Source organism: Portunus trituberculatus, unplaced genomic scaffold (assembly GCF_017591435.1).
Source record: "Portunus trituberculatus isolate SZX2019 unplaced genomic scaffold, ASM1759143v1 PGA_scaffold_205__4_contigs__length_1045770, whole genome shotgun sequence".
NCBI lineage: Eukaryota > Metazoa > Arthropoda > Malacostraca > Decapoda > Portunidae > Portunus > Portunus trituberculatus.
The window spans coordinates 828246-850445 of NW_025541373.1; the positions used below are offsets into that span (position 1 = coordinate 828246).

General features: G+C 40.9%; 1 protein-coding gene across 4 annotated transcripts in view; it reads right to left on the bottom strand.

Moving 5' to 3' along the window:
• Positions 1-809: 809 nt before the first annotated feature.
• LOC123500366 (52 kDa repressor of the inhibitor of the protein kinase-like) overlaps positions 810-22200 on the bottom strand; it is a 31752-nt gene continuing 10361 nt past the window's right edge. The window contains exons 3-4 of one of the 4 annotated variants that reach the window (XM_045249085.1): positions 3524-4096; positions 810-3475 (exon numbers count right to left, since the gene is read on the bottom strand). In XM_045249085.1, coding sequence (XP_045105020.1) covers positions 3638-4096 — 459 coding nt within the window. In that variant the 3' untranslated portion in view covers positions 810-3475; positions 3524-3637. Of the gene's footprint in view, positions 4097-15593; positions 16290-16742; positions 17315-22200 lie in introns of those variants that run through there. The other 3 variants (XM_045249086.1, XM_045249084.1, XM_045249083.1) reach the window with 3 other exon arrangements.

Genomic DNA, 22200 nt, shown 5'->3' on the forward strand with positions numbered 1-22200 from the left:
AAATACACTCCTCACAATACAACAAGTACAAAACTAGGTGTACACTGCTTCGTTCTACCTTGGTGGAGGAGGGGTGTGCTGTCTTTAGAGGCACTGCTACACATGACAACAGTGTAGTGTCTGCTGAGGTGACACTATCATCAATGTATCCTGTGGTGTGGCAGGCCAGCGTAGCATGGAGTCACACAGGCATCCAACACACACCAACGTCCTGAAACAAAGACATTCATTAATACATTATCTTCAACACAACACACACACTGAGTGGTGACACATACAGTGATGGGGGCTGGGGGCCTGGCCTGGGCTATGTGTGTCCTCTCAGACCATATACTGCTGTTATACAAGCACTACATACATTCATACATATACAATCCTGTATCTATGTATCTTTCACTGAACACCCTTCCAGGAGCCCAGTACACACTATGTATCATGTATCAGCCACACTGACAGGACCACTGCCTTCTAGACGAGAAGGCCTGAGTCTCGGATCGATGTCACAAAGAGTGGGTGGACCCTCTCGCGCGCTCTACAGACTTACCAATGTTTCCCATTTTTTTCTCTTATTCTGCCTCCAGTACAGCTCTCCAACAATCATTATGTTTTAAAATATGTGTTACTATTGTTTTCTTTCTGCATCACTCACTTTTCAAGTTTCTTTAGGAGTTTCTTTAATAGTAATTTTAGGAAAACATCAAATACTTTAAGAACTTCCTACAATATTACCATGTTGGAATGATAATAATAATAATATTACACTACTATACTACTACTACTACTAGTAATGGATAATAATGCACACTTACTACAAAAAAATATTTATTAAATAGATTTCAGCATAGAAATGTTGGTTGCCCTTTATCAGTATACTGACCTCAGTGTTCAAGTGTTGACAGTTTTCTGTTTTTTACAATCATGAATTATTGCACACTACAAAAATGTTTATTGAATAAATGTCAGCATAGAAATGTTGGTTGCCTTTTAACAGTATACTGGCCTCAGTGTTCAAGTGTTGACAGTTTTCTGTTTTTTACAATCCTGAATTATTCCACACTACAAAAATATTTATTGAATAAATGTCAGCATAGAAATGTTGGTTGCCCTTTAGCAGTATACTGGCCTTAGTGTTCAAGTGTTGACAGTTTTCTTTTATAGCTATCCTGAATTATTGCACACTACATACAAAAATATTTGTTGAATAAATTTCACAATAAAACTGTTTATCAGTATACTGGCCTCAGTCACTGCGTTGTGCCTCAGTGTTCAAGTGTTGAGTTTTTTTTTTTTTTTCTGAATTATTGTATTATTGTAGGTCTTTGAGAAATTATTTAATAAAATATTTGCTATTGGCCAGATACACATCCTCAGTAGTTTCTCCACTAATGCTTTGCAGGGGCAACACTCACTCATATCAAAAGAATTTTCCTGAACATTTAATGCTAACTGAACAAGAATTTCTCTTTGATTGTTGCACTGTATAAAAGTTGTCTTGAAGTTGCCAATAAGGGCCTCAAACATTTGGTAGGCAGATCTGCAGACTGAAAGTGTAAAATCTGTTGGCCACTTCAAGCCACCTCGATCAAGGATTTTGAGATACTGACAGTTATCAGGAACATCACCTTCAAGTTTTTCATCAAGAGAGACCCTACTAACACATACTTGACACTAACTTTTTCTTAATACTGTGTGCAACATAGCCAGCAATGAAAACCATTGCATTTTCATCATCTTTTGTCAAGCTTTTCTCTTCCAAATATTCCTCAACTCCCTTGAACTTTTCCATGTACTCATCACAACCACTGTGGGAGTCAGGCTCACACTTGGAGAAACTTAAATTACTTAGAGATAATGGTCCACACTTGCCTTTAGCCATGGACAGAACATTCATGACTTTCAGTTTCTTTTCAGATTCCATTACTTGAGCCACACACACATTGTAATTAGTCCCACTCATCTTCCTATACTGTGAGAACCTATACTCCAGATTGTCTGTTTGGAATTTTCCAAGTAGCACATACTGAAAATTCTGGTGTTGCAGCAGATAGTCACACAATTTTATCAGTGTTGATGTAGTGTGTCTAAGAGCAAAACATGTCTCTCTTGATAATTTACCTGACCTTTCCTTCTGAACCTCCAACTCTTCCCAGGCCTTAAGCCACTGATCAAAATTACTTAAAAATAACAGATTTTGGTCAACTGAGGAATGCTGCCTAATAGAGTTAAATTTTTCCTGAAGGTGAACACCTTTGTCTGGAGTTTTCACATTTACTATCTGCCACCATGATATTATTTGTTCCAAGAAAGCAACAGTACCTGATTCATCAGAATTATTCATTATTTTCAGTGCTGCAACATTTTTGTCATCAAATAATCTTACAACTAACTGCACATTTTGCCTTTCTAAATTAGTAGGGAAAAGCACCTTCTCAGACAAACCTGGAGCTAGTTTAACACACTGACTGTGTTCCTTTATGCATAGCTGCTTTAGTGGCAGAAGTTTTGCTTCATATTGATTTTGAAAGTCAGATGGTGAATGTATGACAAAACTTTGGATAGGATTTCTCTGATTCAACCAATTATTCCTTATGCACTTCAATAAATGAACTGAATCAAAAAGTAAGAAAAGTGGCATACTTGAATCACAGGGATGTGGTATGGAGGAGATAAGACTTCCCCCACACAACCTCTCAAACATATTTCTGTTAATCCTGTTATTGTCAGATATTAATGATACTACTTTGTAACTCAAACATATTTCTGTTAATCCTGTTATTGTCAGATATTAATGATACTACTTTGTAACCTGTCATGGAGGAAAACCAAAACTTTGATTGTCAGATCAAAAAGTGTATCTGCTGTCAGATGGCAAAGTGAGTAAAGTGCAGCAATATGCTTGGTTTTAGACAAGAGGGAAGAGATCATAAATGCCTGAATTGTTGTTGCTGGTTTGCATGAGTTCATTGTGGCACCATAAAGTCTACCACCCTTATATGTGAGATTTTTTTTAACATGTATTTCATGAAGCACCAAATTTACTAGTTTTTCTTCACTTTGTAGGTTTGTTACATTTTCCCTCAAAAAGAGCTCATGGGAATTTTCTGTAACCACTGAATTTGCACCACTTACATTGTTTTCTTAGATAGTTAGGGTGAGGGAGAATGATAAATTTACTATCATGCAGGTCTGTGTACAGTGATGGGCTAGACAAATATACACTATAAGCCCAAATCAGAAACTCACAACTGTATCTCATTTTATCTTTACATAACATACTTAGCTGTTCACCACAGAACCACAACACTTCACTTTTTGAATATCTGTTATTTTCTGATTCACAGTCTTTTTCCAGAATTTGGTTTATAGCTTCAATACACTGAGAAAGTTTATCAACATAGCTGATAGCTGATTCTGAGTAAGAACTCATATGGCTTATCAAATTATCAAATTTTGACCATCGATCACATTTTTTTTCTGAACCTAAAAGCCATTTGAATTTTCTTGATTCTAATTTTGTGTTTTCATACCAGATCTGTACCTTTAAGTCTTTCATCACTTTAAAAGATGTCTTAATCATTGGCTGGTCATCACAACATATTTTCATAAATGACACAAAATCCTAAGTAGAAACAAGCAACTAATCTTTAGATACCTTGGGAACAAAATTATCACAAAAATCACTAAAGGTATTTATCATGTCATCTTTCATCCAGTCCTGAAACTGCAGTTCATCTCTTTCTAATGCCTTATCTTTTCTTACTTGTGGATTTACCCGAGCAGGTGGTGCTTTCTTAGACATATATTGTGGGTGGTTAGGAAATATTGTTGGGTAGGCATCCTTTGTCAGAGTTGGCTTTCCTCTCTTAGCTGTAATTACTGTGCCATCTGGGCGTGTCATGCTGTCTTCTCTGATTATAAAATGATCCTCAAAATGTCTGGCACAGACCACCGAGTTCTGGTTTGGCGTGAAGTCTTCTCTGTGGATGGCCTTCACCCACTGCAGCCGTCGTGCTTCATCCTTAGGGAAGTGGAATGCCGACGCATCTGACGAACTATAGTTTGCCTTGCATCCAGGGACACAGCATGACCTAGGCATCTGCAAAGAAGCATTGCTATAGTGACGTGAAACTATAATGTACAGTACGTGAAAGTACAATGTAAACAATAATTTGTGGGAAATTTATTATTGTACGACTGTAAGGCCGCTTCACACCAAGGCAGCACATAAGTCACACATCGCAAGTGGCAAGGCACGTGGCATACCACTTGAAAATGAATATCTGGAAACATATGAAACCTTTCAAACCGAAGTGGCGTGGTACATTGCATGTGCCACGCCACTTCAGTGTGAAAGGTTTCATGTTTCCAGATATTCATTTTCAAGTGGTATGCCACGTGCCTTGCCACTTGCGACGTGCGACTTATGTGCCGCCTTGGTGTGAAAGCGGCCTAAGACTTGATAAATACATATATAATGATAATGTATTTATTTTACAATCAACAAATATTCTACTTAAAAAGTCTTTTGTGCAAATGTGATCATACTGAGGAATGTTGAGGCTCCAATGTATGCATTCATTGCTTATAACAAGAAATAAATTACTAAAAAGTATCTCGTAAAAGGTCTTAGGTATATAACACAAGTAAATTTCCATAAAATGAGAACAATAGATGACAGTAAATCTAATGAAATAAATGCATTAAAAATAAAACACACATTCTGCATTCACATTTAAACTAAGATGATTAATGAGCAAACAAGCACATATGAGATTTTGATATCAAACATAACATGAACAATTTTCCATGAAATAAAAACACTGAAAATATGCAGAATAGTTTCTTTATCAGAATTAGCCTAAAAGTTGGTCCTACATATAATGATGCCTGTTCTTAACACAGTGAAGGTTTTAATGAGTGGTGTTAGGTTATGTTATACTGGTGTTGGTTAACTTAGGTTAGGGCTGGTCATTAGCTAAGACCTCTTCATTCATGGCATTTCTCCTTTCTTTAATTTCCCTTTTTATCTCCTCATTCATCCATGATGGTTCTTTCTTCTCTGCATCTGTATCTCCTATCTCCTTCTTCCTCCTGTATCTATATTTCAATGCTCTGCCTACTGTATATATTTTTAATCCTTTCCTCCATTCCCTGTATACTTAAAGCACTTTCCTCATGTTTTTTTCTCTCCATTTCATCTCAATAAACTTCTAGTGCTCCTGTGTCCATATCATAGTACTCCCTCTGTCTGCTCTCCTTTACAAACTTTATTTTCCTTATGTAACCTAAATATTACTGCCATTAAACAATGATCCAACGATCCGACACAACAAATGCTTCCTTTTCTTCATCAATTTCCACTGCCACAAATTTGTCATATATTTTTTTGGTTGCCAAAGCATTATCAATTACGTATACCTAATCCGTTTCTCACCTTGGGCTCATGTAAATTCTCCTCTGCACTTACAATCATTATTGAACATTAATAATCTATATTTTTTTCCAGCCATTCAATTATCATTTTACCATTTCCATCGAGTTTCTGTTTTCTTTTAAATTCTACATAATTAAAGTCACCAATCACCAACAAAGGATCTTCATTTGTATCCACGATAGACTATTTCCTTCCTCATCTTATCATTTCTCTCCTTATCACTTACACTAAAATATACTTTTGATTTTCCATTCTTTAATAATTGCCTTCACATATAGGATGTCTTCGCTTACAGTTTCTAACTTACTGAACTCAACATGCACTGTGTTGTTTCTTACATAACACCATTATTACATTGTTTGTTTATCATATTATTGAGTAATAGAATTTCATTTTTAAAGTTTATATCTCGTCTTTTTCTGCGTTTCTTTCAAACATACAATCTGATCACTAATTATTCCACTTCCTTACTTTCTTTTTTTATAATCCTTGGATATTTAGTGCATTATGCACATAGATACTACATACATAACACTTGCACACATACACACTCACACACTTCTAGCTTCTAGGTGTCTTGGTGGATGATCAATTATCATGCAAGCAGCATGTTTCCAACATCATCAGGTCAGCCTCATACAAAATCTATTTACTGCACCGACTCAGGTCCCTGGGAGCACCGGCAGATGAGCTGAGGGGAGTGTACCTCACCTTTATACTCTCTAAGCTCATGTACGCCGCCCCAGCGTGGTCCTCCTCCCTGAACCTCACACAACGACAACAGCTGAAGAGGGTTCAGAGGAGGGCGTTCAGGGTCATCCTTGGGCCTGCCTACATGTCCTACGAGGACGCCCTGACCTGCCTGAGTCTGCCGAGGCTGGCCATAAGACACCAGGAAGCCTTGGAAAAATTTGGGGAAGGACTGCTGCGTCATCCACGTCTCTGCCACCTGCTACCCCCCGACGTGCCTCCCCCTGCTCGCGCCACCCGACACCAGAATCGCGTGGCGTCCTTAAGCGCACTGATCGGTATCGACTTAGCGCGGTGCCCACTATTGTGCGAGCCTTAAATAAATAAGTAAATTAATAAGTGAATTCTAGGTTAAGTTATATCCATAGTTAGGTTAAGCATTACAGTTCATTGTCTTAGTGTCCCCCCCCCCCTGTACATTTTCAGTGTAATTTTTTACATTGCCAAAGTAATAAACCGTATATTATTATTATTATTGCACTGGGTGACCAGCAGATGACCGTAGATGAATGAATGAATGACACGGCGGTGGTGGGAGCGGGCAGCGGTTGACGTGATGAGGCACACACTGTTTTGCATGCATTTTACCACTAACAGTTGAAATGGTCTGGGTAATGCACTAAGCAAATAGGTACTACATACATAACGCATGTACACACACACAGTGGGTGAGATCACCAACAAGGTGCAGGGGACAAGATGTTGCAGCAAGGCTGGATTTGGTATTTACCTGGGGCATCTCCCTAAAAGAGGAAATTGAACATGAATGTCCCTTGGGGAAAAGCGACCATGATGTCCTAAGCTTAGAGCTGGATACGGAATTAAGCCCGGATAAGATTGTGGAACACAGGGAGGAAAAATTAAATTATATTAGGGCAAATTATAACCATATAAGGGAGTTCTTTAATGAAATTGACTGGTCCGTGGTATACCAGGAAAGGGATATGCAACTGAAATACGATAAATTTATGGATTTATATAACTCTGCTGTGAAGAAATTTGTGCCATATCACAGAAAAGGGACTTTAAATAATAAACAGTGGTTTAATAGAAATTGTGAAGAAGCAAAAAGGAACAAAGAAAAGGCGTGGAAAAAAATTAAGAAAAACAGTGATGTATTATCAAGAGAAGATTACAAAACAGCAAGGAATAGATATATTGAAGTAAGGAGAACAGCACAGAAGGAATATGAACAGAGGGTGGTGGAAAACTGTGATAGTGACCCTAAAATGTTTTACAAATTCATAAATGGAAAACTAAATAAAAGAGAGGCAATAGAAAAGGTAAAAAATGGGGAAGAAGTATATGAGGATGCTAGAGATATAGCTGAAATTTTGAACGACAACTTTTGCAAAGTGTTTCCAAAGGAGGAGCATTTTATAGGAGAAAGGCCTACAGAAATAAAGCAAATGCAGGACATCATGGTTACTAAAGAAGATATAAGGAAAATTATAAGCAATTTGGATATTAATAAATCAATGGGGCCTGATGGCATATCTGGGAGGTTGCTAAAAGAATGTAAGGATCAATTGTTGAACCCCATAATTGATATTGTGGAAACCTCCATACGAACAGGAATAGTCCCGAAAGAGTGGAAAAGAGCTGACATTGTGCCTATATATAAGAATGGTAGTAGAATGGAACCATTAAATTACAGACCAGTATCGTTGGCTAGTATATTGTGCAAGGTATGTGAAGAAGTAATTAAAGCTAAGTGGAGTGAGTATCTAGAAAGTGAAAACATCCTGAGTGAAAGGCAGTTTGGTTTCAGTAAAGGAAGATCATGCGTATCCAATTTATTTTGTTTTTATTCAAGAGTGACTGACATACTACAACATAGAGAGGGATGGGTGGATGCTATCTACCTGGACTTGAGAAAGGCCTTTGATAAAGTGCCACACAATAGACTGATGTGAAAACTAAAGAAGATTGGAGGAGTAAGTGATAAACTAGCAAAATGGATGGAAAATTACTTAGTGGGAAGAGAAATGCGAACAGTGGGGAAAGGAAAGCAGTCAGAGTGGAAAAAGGTAACCAGTGGAGTTCCACAAGGGTCAGTGCTTGGTCCCATCATGTTTTTTTATTTATGTTAATGATATGCCAGTAGGAATTGACAGTTACATGAATATGTTTGCGGACAATACCAAAATTATGAGGAGAGTAAAGAATGTGGAGGATTGTAACAAGTTACAGGAAGATCTTGATAAAATATATGAGTGGAGTAAAGAATGGCAGATGGAATTCAATATAAACAAGAGCCATGTTATGAAAATGGGAAGAAGTAGATACAGACCAAACAAGGATTACAGGCTGGGTGATGAGAAAATTGAAAAGACCAATGAGGAGAAAGACTTAGGAGTAACCGTGCAAAACACCTTTTCACTGGAGAAACACATTAACAAGATATTTTTGAAAACATATAACATGCTTCAAAATATTGGCCTTGCATTCCACTACCTAGATGAAGGAATGATGAAGAAGATATCATGCACCTTAACCCGTACAGCGTCAGAAGATCTGAGACTTTGTGATTTCGCCAGTGCTGGCCACATCATGGATTTTTTTTTTGCTAAACCAGTCTTAAATGATGTGAAACAAATGAAAATGACAGTCATTCCTCCCAGAACTGACTGGAAGTGGTATTAATTGGTGCGAGATATTTTGCGCTAAGGTTAGCGACTTAGCAAAGCCTTATGTGACTAGTTTATTTGCTTTCTCGTTTCTCACCAGTCGATCCCTGAGTTGGACACATGCATAATATCGTTCCTGAGTTGAAAGAAAAACAACATATCATGTTTTGCTGTTTGAGAGTGCTTGTAGATAAAAATAGACACGAGATATCGCGAGGGAGTGTTGCCTTTCACGGTGCAAATATTTTCCGAGTAATATATACTTGTTTTTCCTTATAACAAAGCGATTGGAAAATACTTATTTATGTCATACAAAGTTTTCACTGCCACAATATAACAGTTACCAAAAACAACTGAAATGGCAAGAGTAAGTAATGGAAATTACGCTTTGTTCATATTAGCGAAGTTGAGGTGTCAGTTTCCCGCTACACCTAGCTGAAGGCAGCAGAAACTGCTAAAGTTCAAAATTGTAATAAATAAATACAGGAAGCATTCATGTTAGCAGGGACGAGGAGGCAGCATGAGCAATGTCTACAGTGCATGATGGCAGTATACTGGTAGGTTTTGAGGACGCAATACCTCCGAAAACACGAGAAAGCTCGCCGACGTATCTCATACGTCTCTGACGCCCGGTTCGCTCAGAGTAGCCGACGTATCTCGTACGTCTCTGACGCTGTATGGGTTAATAAGACCCCAGTTAGAGTATGCAGCTTGCGTCTGGTCACCGCATATGAAGAAAAATGTGAAGAAGATGGAAAGGGCACAGAGGCTGGCACCAGGACTCAGGGAGATAGACTATGAGGAAAGACTCAGGAAACTGGGGCTGACCACATTGGAAGAGAGAAGAATAAGAGGAGACATGATAATTATGTATAAATTGGTGAACAAGATTGACATATTGGACAGAGTTGATAAAGGTGACCACAAGTAATCATCTCCGAGGACATGGAAAAAGCTAATAAAAGACATCTGTCTAAATTATGTGAGAAAATACAGTTTCCCGCATCGTAGTATTGATAAGTGGAATAAACTGAGCAGTGATGTCGTTGACGCAGTGTGTGTCAATCAGATGAAAGAGATATGACAGGAGTGGACAAGGAGACAGGACACAGAGAGCTTAGCTCGGGCCCTGTAATACACAAATAGGTAAACACACACACACACACAAACACACACACACACACACACACACGAGGTAACGAGGCAAACGGGCCAGCCTCAACGTGTACGTAGCCACTGTTCACCTAGCAACAAGTAGGTAAGGGATGTAACCTAGGGGTTGTGACCTCACTCTCCCAGTGTGTGGTTTCAGTCCTACCCAAAGATTGGTCAGAATGAGCTCTGAGCTTTCTGTAGGGGAACGACTGGCTGGGTGACCAGCCGCCCGGTGGAATACTCCAGGAGAGGTACTTATGGGGATGTAGGCAGTGCTGCAGACTGAGTGATTCCCCGTGTCCTCTCTTCCCGGTTCCCTTTGTGGTTTCATTTATACAATTGAGCAGCTGCAGCCTGCCCTCTAAAGACAACTTCTACTACTTCCTACACTACACTACAACACCTTACACTTTTACACTCTCTTCAAATCAAAATTTAATAATGGCTTCACCACGCCCTGCCTCGGAGTCCCCCTCTGGGGAGGGGACCATAAATGTCCCCAGGTCGGACTGCCCTCTGCTGTCGACCTTGGGTGTCTTGACACTTCATCTAATACTTTCACTATCAATTTCTGCAACATTCGTGGCCTTCGTTCTAATTTTCAATCTGTGGAACACCACCTCTCCTCTACTAAACCTCATCTTCTCTTCCTAACCGAAACACAGTTGTCTGTGACTACTGACAGCAGCCCCTTTTCTGTTCCCTCCTACTTGCTCTATCATCATTTTCAATCCAAAGATGGATGTTGCGCATACGTTGTTAACGACACCACTTGCTCTCGTGCCCACAATCTTGAATCTTCAGAATTTTCTACCATCTGGCTAAGACTTCAATGTCACTCTCTAACTAAATTCATCTGTGCTGTATACCTCTCACCTAATTCCTCTGACTATGTAAAATTCTTTGACTATTTGACTTCCAAGGTGGAGCACATCTTATCTCACTTTCCTTTTGCTGAGATCTCCATTTTAGGGGATTTCAATGTTCACCACCAGCTTTGGCTTTCATCTTCTTTCACTGACCAACCTGGTGAACAAACCTTCAACTTTGCTATCCTTCATGACCTAGAGCAGCTAGTGCAGTTCCCTACCCGTATTCCTGACCGCCTTGGAGACACGCCCAACATTCTTGATCTTTTCCTAACCTCCAACCCTTCTGCTTACTCTGTTAAACTTTCCTCTCCGTTGGGCTCCTCCGACCACAATCTAATTTCCGTTACCTGTTCTATCACTCCAGTGCAGCCTCAGGACCCGCCTAAGCGGAGGTGCTTCTGGCATTTTAACTCTGCTAAGTGGGAGGAACTAAGGCAGTACTATTCTGATTTCCTTGGGATGATTATTGTTTTCATGTCAGAGATCCTTCTCTTTGTGCCGAGCGCATAACAGAGGTGATTATCTCTGGCATGGAGCTATACATTCCTCATACTTTCTCTAACCCTAAAGCTAAAAAGCCTTGGTTTAACTCTGCTTGTTCTCGTGCTGTCAATGATAGAGAGGCGGCTCACAAACGGTTCCGTAGCCATCCAACTGCTGAAACTCATGCCCTATATATTTCTGCCCGTAATCATGCCAAATCTATTCTCCAACTTACTAAAAACTCTTTCATCAATAGAAAATGTCAAAGTCTTTCCAATTCTAACTCCTCTCGAGATTTCTGGCATCTAGCCAATAATATCTCTAACAACTTTACTTCTTCGTCTTTCCTCCTTTACTTCATCCAGATGGCTCTACAGCTGTCTCTTCTTTTTCTAAAGCTGAACTCTTCGCTCAAACCTTTGCTACCAACTCAACTTTGGATGATTCTGGGCATATTCCTCCTACTCCTCCACCCTCTGACTACTTCATCCCTAAAATTAAAATTCTTTATAAAGACGTTTTCCTGGCCCTCTCTGGCCTTGATTCTCGGAAGGCTTACGGTTCGGATGGAGTCCCTCCTGTTGTTCTCAAAACTGTGCTTCCGAACTCGCTCACTGCCTGGTCAAACTCTTTCATCTGTGTCTCTCTACTTCTATTTATCCTTCTTGCTGGAAGTTTGCTCACATTCAACCTGTCCCTAAAAAAGGTGACCACTCCAATCCTTCTAACTACCGCCCTATAGCTTTGATTTCCTGCCTTTCTAAAGCCTTTGAGTCTATCCTTAATAGGAAGATAATGAGGCATCTATCAGCTCACAACCTTCTCTCTGATTGCCAGTATGGTTTCCGTAAAGGCAGATCTACTGGTGATCTTCTTACTTTCCTAACTGAATCTTGGTCATCCTCTTTTACGGACTTCGGTGAAACCTTTGCTGTCGACCTTGACATATCGAAAGCCTTCGATAGAGTCTGGCACAAATCTTTAATTTCTAAACTACCCTCCTACGGATTCTATCCTTCTCTCTGTACCTTCATCTCCAGTTTCCTTTCCGATCGTTCTATTGCTGCTGTAGTAGACGGTCACTGTTCTTCTCCTAAAACTATCAACAGTGGTGTTCCACAGGGTTCTGTCCTATCACCCACTCTCTTTCTATTATTCATCAATGATCTCCTAAATCTGACTCAATGCCCTATCCACTCCTATGCTGATGATACCACCTTGCATTATTCAACAGCGTTCAACAGACGCCCAAACCAACAACAATTAAATGACTCAAGGCGAGATGCTATAGGACGCCTAACTTCTGATCTTTCACTTGTTTCTGATTGGGGCAGAGAAAACCTGGTTTTGTTCAATGCCTCAAAACTCAATTTCTACAACTATCTACTCGACATAACCTTCCAGACAACTATCCTCTCTTCTTCAATAACACTCAACTTCCCTCTCCTCTACATTAAACACACTCGGTCTATCCTTCACTAAAAATCTAAACTGGAAATTTCACATCTCTACTCTTGCTAAATCAGCTTCCAAGAAGTTAGGTGTCCTGTGGTGTCTTCGTCCATTTTCTCTCCCTCCCAGCTGCTTGCTCTGTACAGGGCCTTATCCGCCCGTGTATGGAGTATGGCTCTCATGTCTGGGGGATCCACACACAGCTTTACTAAACAAGGTGGAATCTAAAGCTTTTCGTCTTATCAACTCTTCTCCTCTAACTGACTGTCTTGATTCTTTAAGTCACCGCCGCAATGTTGCATCTTTATCTGTCTTCTACCGCTGTTTTCATGCTGTCTGCTCTTCTGAACTTGCTAACTGCATGCCTTCCCCCTCCTGCGGCCTCGCTGCACAAGACTCTCTACTTCTTCTCATCCCTATTCTGTCCATCTTCCTAATGCAAGAGTTAACCAGTATCTTCACTCCTTCATTCCCTACACTGGTAAACTCTGGAACTCTCTACCTGTGTCTGTATTTCCACCTGCCTATGACTTAAACTCTTTCAAAAGAGGAGTGTCAAGACACCTCTTACGTTAACTGGACCCTCCTTTTAGATTTTTTTGTTTTTTCTCTTTCTCCTACTTTCCTCTTAACAGGGCCTGGCAACCAGCGGGATTTTTTTTTTCCAACACTTTGTTTTCCCTTGGCCAGTGCCCTTGTAATGTAAAAAAAAAAAAAAAAAAAAAAAAAAAAAAAAAAAAAATCGACCATAGGCGAATGACATGTGGCGGAGGCAGCAGGCGATGTAACGCGGCTGATGTGTTTCGCATGCCTTCGTCATCTCTTGATACAGATTCTCTCATACACTCACTTCCTATGGTACCACAGGTCACATCTATTACACTGTATAGCCTCTGCTCCATCCTCTACCTCATACTTGCATTTACCACACTCCAATTAAGTCGCTGGCTCGCTTCCTCCTCACATTCTCGGCACAAGTCTTCTTTGTTGACTTCCCATATACAGGCAACCCCCGTTTAACGAAGGTTCACACAATGACATTTCGTTACAACGAAGGTTTCATTTTACTACCATTTGCTCGTTTAACAAACAGCAAACTCGTTATAATGAAGTTTTATCCAGGTAATTTTTTCCAAGTTTGAAAGCCCCACTGTATCACGTAAGCCAACAAGCTTTTGAATACACCAGGAGATGCAAATACTAAGGCCTGCCTCAGGAGAAATTCTGAGACATCTGTAGAATTAAGATAAAGCCTCTCGTGGACAACACGCACCACATAACGGCGTCAGCAGCAGCTCGTCTTCACTCACTCAACTTACCACCAAAACGCCCTGCAATGTGGCCTAGCGTTCCTAAGAAGACCAGGAAGTCTCTTACTCTGGAAGTGAAGCTGGATATTATTCACAGACATGAAAGAGGCGAGAAAACTACAGCATTGCTAGCCACCATCTTGACTCCATATACTGTCTCTACTATTTTCAAGTCAGCAGACTATGAAGAAGGCTGGTAAGACTGTATCTTTTTTGCAAGCTAAAAGAACCACCTGAAATTGTGACTCTACAATAGATAAAATGGAAAGCCTTGTGGAAATGTGGTACATAAGTTTTGTATGCGGTACAATGATGTGCCCTTTGTCTACATTCCACAGGTTGCTGGTTAGTGTCTTTTCCGTTTCACTTTCCCTCCCTTTTTAAATTTAAGATCATCAACATTATAAAGTTATGTACATACATACATTAGTGTACATTATAATGACTTAAATTTAAATTTAACTGCCTAAATGTTAAACTTCATAATTTTCACTTTCATTAAACCTTTCACTGTACTATGATGCACTTTCGCTTTGTTTACTCTCAGTGGAAGTTCAAGTCAGGGGTTATAATCGGTTCGTTTCGCTTAACGAAGTGTTTTTTAGGAACGTAACCCCTTCGTTAAGCGGGGATTGCCTGTACTTGCACTTCCTGCATCCTTTCATTTTAGATTCACACATACTTCCTTCTTTTATCATACTCGCTGCATCTTCTCTACTCATTTCAGCTCATAATTAGCTCAGAATAAGCACTCAAAATAAGCTAGCCCTATACCAGCACTCAACCGTTAAATTTCAAACGCCTCCATTTTCTCTTCCTCTTTTTCCTGTGACAGTGAGAATCTCTCTTTCTCATTATAGTATACAATATCAATACATAACAAGGAGTGAGATTATCTTCAATGAAAATTGCTTTGTTAGTCCGTATTATTTTAATTAAGCATGCCGAGCTGGGATTACCGACATGGCTAACCCTCACCATATTATTTTATGCCTACTGTAGGTAGACTTTCAACATCCAAATAAGATTCCTATCTCTACTGTGACTCTAATAAATACTGATACATATAACATTCACCTTGTATGAAATCCAGCAACAAAAGCAAAAAAATTATAATCCTGATGGAGTACGTCCGTCCACTGACACTGGTGAGGTTGGCTGAGCTGCAAAAGAGCGGACTCTTTCGATGACGTCACGGCTGCACTTGCCCGCGTAGACTCAGGCCTTCTTGTCTAGAAGGCAGTGGACAGGACACACACTGCACACACTGGAATGCTGAGCCTCACACCTCCTCACCCCCAGTGGTGAAGGGGAGTGCCCTAATTGCTGGTCTGTCTGTCTGTCTGTCTGTCTTTTAAAAGGTGTATCTAGGACTGACAATGTCCTTAGTTTTGATTCTGACATGGTACTTGCACTGCCAGGTTAGGTAATGGAATAAGGTATCACTACTCCAATCACATCCACCACTCATGTTTTCATTCTTACTTCCACTTACTTACTTACTTGCTTGCTTGCCTGCCATCTTGACCTCCGCCACGTCCTGCTGGAGATGGAGAGCCTTGGTGACACCCTCGGGAGACCGGTTCCCACTGAAGGCGTGCTTCACCTGGCTGTGCCGAGGAGCAAAGGCTGGAAGGTCAGGCCAAGGTCAGGAGGAAGCAACTCAAGAGAAAAAAGAAGAAAGAAACACACCGCCCACCACCACCACCACAAACTCCCACAGGCATGGGTGTGGCCCCACCGGTCTACACAAAACACCACCTCAAAAGTGGATCTTCACATGCCGGGTAATGTCAGGCTTAGTCTTGAAACACTTGCCACAAACATCACACTTGAACTTCCTCAAGCCAGTGTGTCTGAAGACGTGGCTGTTGAGAGCACCAATGGTTAAGAATTTCTTGCCACACTCCTCACACTCATGATTCTTGATGCCGCCATGTGTCAGGGTGTGTTTGGCGAGTTCACCCTTTCTGGTGAATTTCTTGCCACATTCTAGACACTCATAATTTTTAACACCACTATGTCTAAGGGTGTGTGTGGTGAGGTCACCCTTTGTGGTAAATCTTTTTCCACATTCCACACACTCATAATTTCTAACAAAATTGTGTGTCAGGATGTGTGTGGTGAGGTGACCTTTTTGGGAGAATTGCTTTCCACATTCCAGACACTCATAATTTCTAACACCACTGTGTGTCAGGGTGTGTATGGTGAGGTTAGACTTTGTGGTGAATTTCTTGCCACATTCCAGACACTCATAATTTATAACACCACTGTGTATCAGAGTGTGTGTGGTGAGGTAAGACTTTTTGGTGAATTTCTTGCCACATTCCAGACACTCATAATTTCTAACACCACTGTGTGTCAGGATGTGTGTGGTGAGGTTACCCTTTCTGGTGAATTTCTTTCCACATTGCAGACACTCATAATTTCTAACACCACTGTGTGTCAGGGTGTGTGTGGTGAGGTGACCCTTTGTGGTGAATTTCTTGCCACATTCCAGACACTCATAGTTTCTAACACCACTGTGTCTCAGGGTGTGTGTGGTGAGCTCAGACTTTGTGGTGAATTTCTGGCCACATTCCAGACACTCATAATTTCTAACACCACTGTGTGCCAGGGTGTGTGTGGTGAGGTAAGACTTTGTGGTGAATTTCTTGCCACATTCCAGACACTCATAATTTTTAACACCACTGTGTCTCAGGGTGTGTGTGGTGAGGTGATCCTTTCTGGTGAATTTCTTGCCACATTCCAGACACTCATAATTTCTAACACCACTGTGTCTCAGGGTGTGTCTGGTGAGCTCAGACTTTGTGGTGAATTTCTTTCCACATTCCAAACATTCATAATTTCTAACATCACGGTGTTTCAGGGTGTGTGTGGTGAGCTCAGACTTTGTGGTGAATTTCTTTCCACATTCCAGACACTCATAATTTCTAACACCACTGTATCTCAGGGTGTGTTGTCTAAGCCCTTGTCTGGATGTAAAAGTTTTGTCACATTGCTGACACACAAACTTTCTCTCTCCACTGTGGGTGGAGCTGCCTGCCTCCAGGTCATTCTTGCCACCATGCCTGGACCTCCCCACACATGAGGCAGACTGCTGCTGCTGCTGCTGCTGTTGTTGTTGTTCACTCATACTGCTGCCCAGCCTCACCCCTCCACTGCAGGAATCCCCAGCCAACTGGATGGAGCCACGTCAGAGCCCAGCAAGGCACCCAGCCTGGACACCTGCAACAACACTGATGGTGAGGACACTGAGAGCCACTGGACACTGGAACTGGCCACGGCCAACAATAGTTCTCAGGAGGAAAAAAAAGACACACGAGTGCCAAATGCCAAGGTGAATGTCAAAGACAAAAATCAAACTTGAGAGGATAAATGTGTTGGAACCTTTCTCTTGAAAGAGTTCAAGTCCCAGGAAGGTGCAAACACACAAGCAGGCAGAGAGTCCATCAGTGTACTAGATAAAGGAATGAATGACTGAGAGTACTGGTTAACTCTTGCATTAGAGAGGTGGACAGATTAGAGGTGAGAGAAGGAAGAAAGAGTAGTGGTGGGAGGATAGAGGAGGAGGGGAGGCATGCAGTTACCTAGAACTGAAGAGCAGTTGGCATGAAAATAGCTGTAGAAGACAACAAGAGATGCAACACTGTGGTGAGAGAGAGAGAGAGAGAGAGAGAGAGAGAGAGAGAGAGAGAGAGAGAGAGAGAGAGAGAGAGAGAGAGAGAGAGAGAGAGAGAGAGAGAGAGAGAGAGAGAGAGAGAGAGAGAGAGAGAGAGAGACTGCACGCAGTCAATCAATTAGAGGAGAAAAGTTGATAGGATGAAAAACTTTTCATTCCAGCCTGTCTAAAAGAGCACAAAAAGCTCAGTGCAGGAGAAGATATGAAGTCCAAGTGGAGAGCAGTAGAAAGTGGAGTGCCGCAGGAGTCTGTATTAGCACCAATACTTTTCCTCATTTATATTAACGACATGCCAGAGGGAGTGAACAGCTACATAAATCTGTTTGCGGATGATACGAAACTGTGCAGAGTTATAAAGCAAAAAGATGATTGTGAAATACTGCAGGAAGACCTAAATGAGATCTGGGAATGGAATACAAAAGTGGGAAATGGAATTCAATGTGGGCAAAAGCCATGTCATGGAAATGGGAGAGAGTGAAAAACGAGCAGTGAGAATCTATAAGATGGGAGATGGAGTAGAACTGGAGAAAGTAAAAAAGGAAAAGGACTTAGGAGTGACGATGGAAGAAAACAATCAACCAGTAAGCCATATTGATAGAATTTTCAGAGACATATAATTTGCTAAGGAATATTGGAGTAGCATTTCACTACACCTTCACTAAACCTTGGTTTAACTCAGCCTGTTCTCATGCTATACATGATAGAGAGGTTGCCTACAAAAGGTACCTGAGCCTTCCATCTCCTGAATCTCATACACTTTATATCTCTGCCCGCAATCATGCCAAGTCTGTTCTTCAATTTGCCAAACACTCCTTCATAAATAGAAAATGTCAAAATCTTTCAAACTCTAATTCCCCCCAAGACTTCAAGCATCTAGCCAAAAACATCTCAAATAACTTCACTTCTTCATCTTTCCCTCCTTTATTTCATCCTGATGGCATCACTGCCATCTCTTCTGTCTCTAAAGCTGAACTCTTCTCAAACCTTTGCTCACAACTCCACCTTGGATGATTCTGGGCTTGTCCCTCCCTCTCCTCCTCTTTCTGACTATTTCATGTCTCCAATTCAAATTCTTTTGTTACGGCCCGCCCGTAACATACTCCACTACCATCACCTTCTCCGCTTGCTACCTCGTTCGCCACCTCTCCACCTCCCCTTCCACGTCACCGTCTCATGAAACCCTGCTACTGTCCCGAAGTTGGATTCACGCGGCCCCATTCGACTCCAGCGGAAGTGTTAAAGCAAGGTCGGCTTCCTGGAAAGTCAGTTGAGGTCCAGGCCTCAACCAGTGAACACAACGCCTCTTGGACTACCATGGGATCCACCTCACCCAGCACTTCACCACTGCGACTCCGCATAAGTATCACTTCCCCTCGTCCGTTTTTTCCACATTGCCTCCATATAGGATTAGGATTATTGTTAGGTATTAAGTTGGGTTCTTTATTGTTGTATTTATTTCTGTGTTATATGTATATGTGTATGTCATTTTCCTGTGTTTCATGTTATATCTATGTGTATGTCAGTTTCATTATTGGGTTATTAGAATAGGTTTTTAAAGTGCCCCCCTTGCATTTCCTCACCAGTTGAACTGCAGTGTTTTTTTTCATTGTTATTGTTCACCGGCTCCCCGATGCCAATCTTACCCGTTTAACTGGTGAACGTAACACTTCGTAATGATGTTTTCCATGCCCTTGCTGGCCTAAACTCTCGGAAGGCTTATGGACCTGATGGGGTCCCTTCTATTGTTGTCAAAAACTGTGCTTCTGTGCTTGCACCTTGCCTGGCCAAACTCTTCCAACTTTGTCATATTTACTTTTACCTTTCCTTCCTGCTGGAAGTTCGCCTACATTCAGCCTGTTCCAAAAAAAGGGTGACCGTTCTAACCCCTCAAACTACCGTCCTATAGCTTTAATCTCTTGCTTGTCTAAAGTTTTTAATCTATCCTGAATAGGAAGATTCTCAAACATCTGTCACTTCACAATCTTGTGTCTGATCGCCAGTATGGCTTCCATCAAGGTCACTCTACTGGTGATCTTCTGGCTTTCCTTACTGAGTCTTGGTCATCCTCTTTTAGAGATTTTGGTGAAACTTTTGCTGTAGCGTTGAACATATCAAAAGCTTTTGATAGAGTCTGGCATAAAGCTTTGATTTCAAAACTGCCCTCCTACCGCTTCTATCCTTCTCTCTGCAACTTTTATCTCAAGTTTCCTTTCCGACCGCTCTATTGCTGCTGTGGTAGACGGCTACTGTTCTTCTAAATCTATTAATAGTGGCGTTCCTCAGGGTTCTGTCCTATCACCCACTCTCTTTCTATTATTCATTAATGACCTTCTTAACCAAACTTCTTGCCCTGTCCACTCCTATGCTGATGATACCGCCCTACAACTTTCCACGTTCTTTCAGAGATGACCAACCCTTCAAGAAGTCAACAGATCAGACAGGGATGCCACGGAAAGCCTGACTTCCGATCTTTCTATAATTTCCGATTGGGGCAGAGAAAATCTAGTAGTTTTCAATGTCTCAAAAACTCAATTCCTCCATCTATCAACTCGACACAACCTTATAGACAACTATCCCCTCTTCTTCAATGACACTCAACTGTCTCCCTCTTCCACAATGAATTTCCACGGTCTGTCCTTTGCTCATAATCTTAACTGGAAACTTCACATCTCATCGCCTGCTAAAACAGCTTCTATCAAGTTAGGTGTCCTGAGGCGTCTCCGCCAGTTTTTCTCGCCCCTCCAACTGCTTACTCTGTATAAAGACCTTATCCGTCCCTGTATGGAGTACTCTTCACATGTTTGGCGGGTTCCAGTTACACAGTTTTGCTTGATAGGGTGGAATCGAAAGCTATTCGTCTCATCAACTCCCCTCCTCTGACTAACTGTCTTCAGCCTCTTTCTCACTGCCGGAATGTTGCATCTCTTTCTATCTTTTATCGCTATTTTCATGGTACCTGTTCTAATGATCTTGCTAACTGCATGCCTCCCCTTCTCCTGCGACCTTGCTATACAAGGCTTTCTTCCTCCTCTCATCCCTATTCTGTCCAACTCTCTAATGCAAGAGTTAACCAGTACTCTCAATCATTCATCCCTTTCACTGGTAAACTCTGGAACTCCCTCCCTGCATCTGTATTTCCAAATTCCTACAACTTGTCTTCTTTTAAGAGGGAGGTATCGAGGAATTTGCTCCCCTACTTTGGCTGACGGTTTTGGAACTTTTTACACTTTTTAGAAAGCCAGCACTCAAGTGGACCTTTTTTTTAATTTCTTTTTTTTGCCCTTTGCTGCCCCTCTTCCCTACATATAAAAAGGACAAAGCAATGATGAAGAAATTGATAAGTACTATAAGACCCAGATTGGAATATGCAGGAGTAATGTGGACTCCTCAGAAAAAGAAACACATAAGGAAGTTGGAGAGACTACAAAAAATGGCTACAAGAATGGTCCCAGAATTTGAAGGGATGACATATGAGGAGAGACTAAAGGCTATAGATCTACCAACCCTGGAACACAGAAGGGAGAGAGGGGATCTGATACAAGTTTATAAATTGATCAACAGAATGGACCAAGTGGATAATGAGAAACTGATCCTGAGAGAAGAATATAACATTCAAAGCACAAAATCACATAGTAAAAAGCTGAGAAATGGAAGATGTCTGAGAGATGTTAAAAAATATAGTTTCCCACAAAGATGTGTTGAGACGTGGAACAGTTTGAGTGAAGAAGTGGTGTCAGCAATGAGTGTGCATAGTTTTAAACAAATATTGGATAAGTGTGGATATGTAGACGGGGCCACACGAGCATAAAGCCCAGGCCCTGTAAAACTACAACTAGGTAAATACACACACACACACGCAATTCAAGTACAAGCAGAAGTAGTATTGAATGGGTCATGGAAGTTAGCTGGAAATGATGAATTTAAAAATGTATGGATCAACAAAGATTTGAATGAGGAGAGAACCAGAGTAAAGGAATTGGTCACAGAGGCTAATTAAAAAAAAACTATGAGGACGGAAGAAGAAAAGGAGCAGTTTTACTGGAGAGTCAGAGATCTAAGGTTGAGAAAGAAATTTATCAGGAGGCAAGCAAAATTTGTTATACCAATATTAATGGATTGATGTCAAAAATGTTAGAGATTGAGGAGTTCCTAGCAAGAGTTAAGCCGGATATGTTAGTATTGTGTGAAACAAAGTGGAAGGCTGAGTGGAAAATACCGGACGTTGGAAATGGATATTATGATATATGGTTGAAAAACAGGCGTGGTAAGGGAGGAGGTGGAGTGATGATATTAACAAGGAAAAGTGTTAGAGTGGACATGGTGGAAACAAGTAAAAACAATTCTGAGATTGTGCAGGTTGAAGAGAAAAATGGAAATGGAAAGTCAATGATATATGCAGGGCTTTACATTACCACCACTGACAAATGCATGG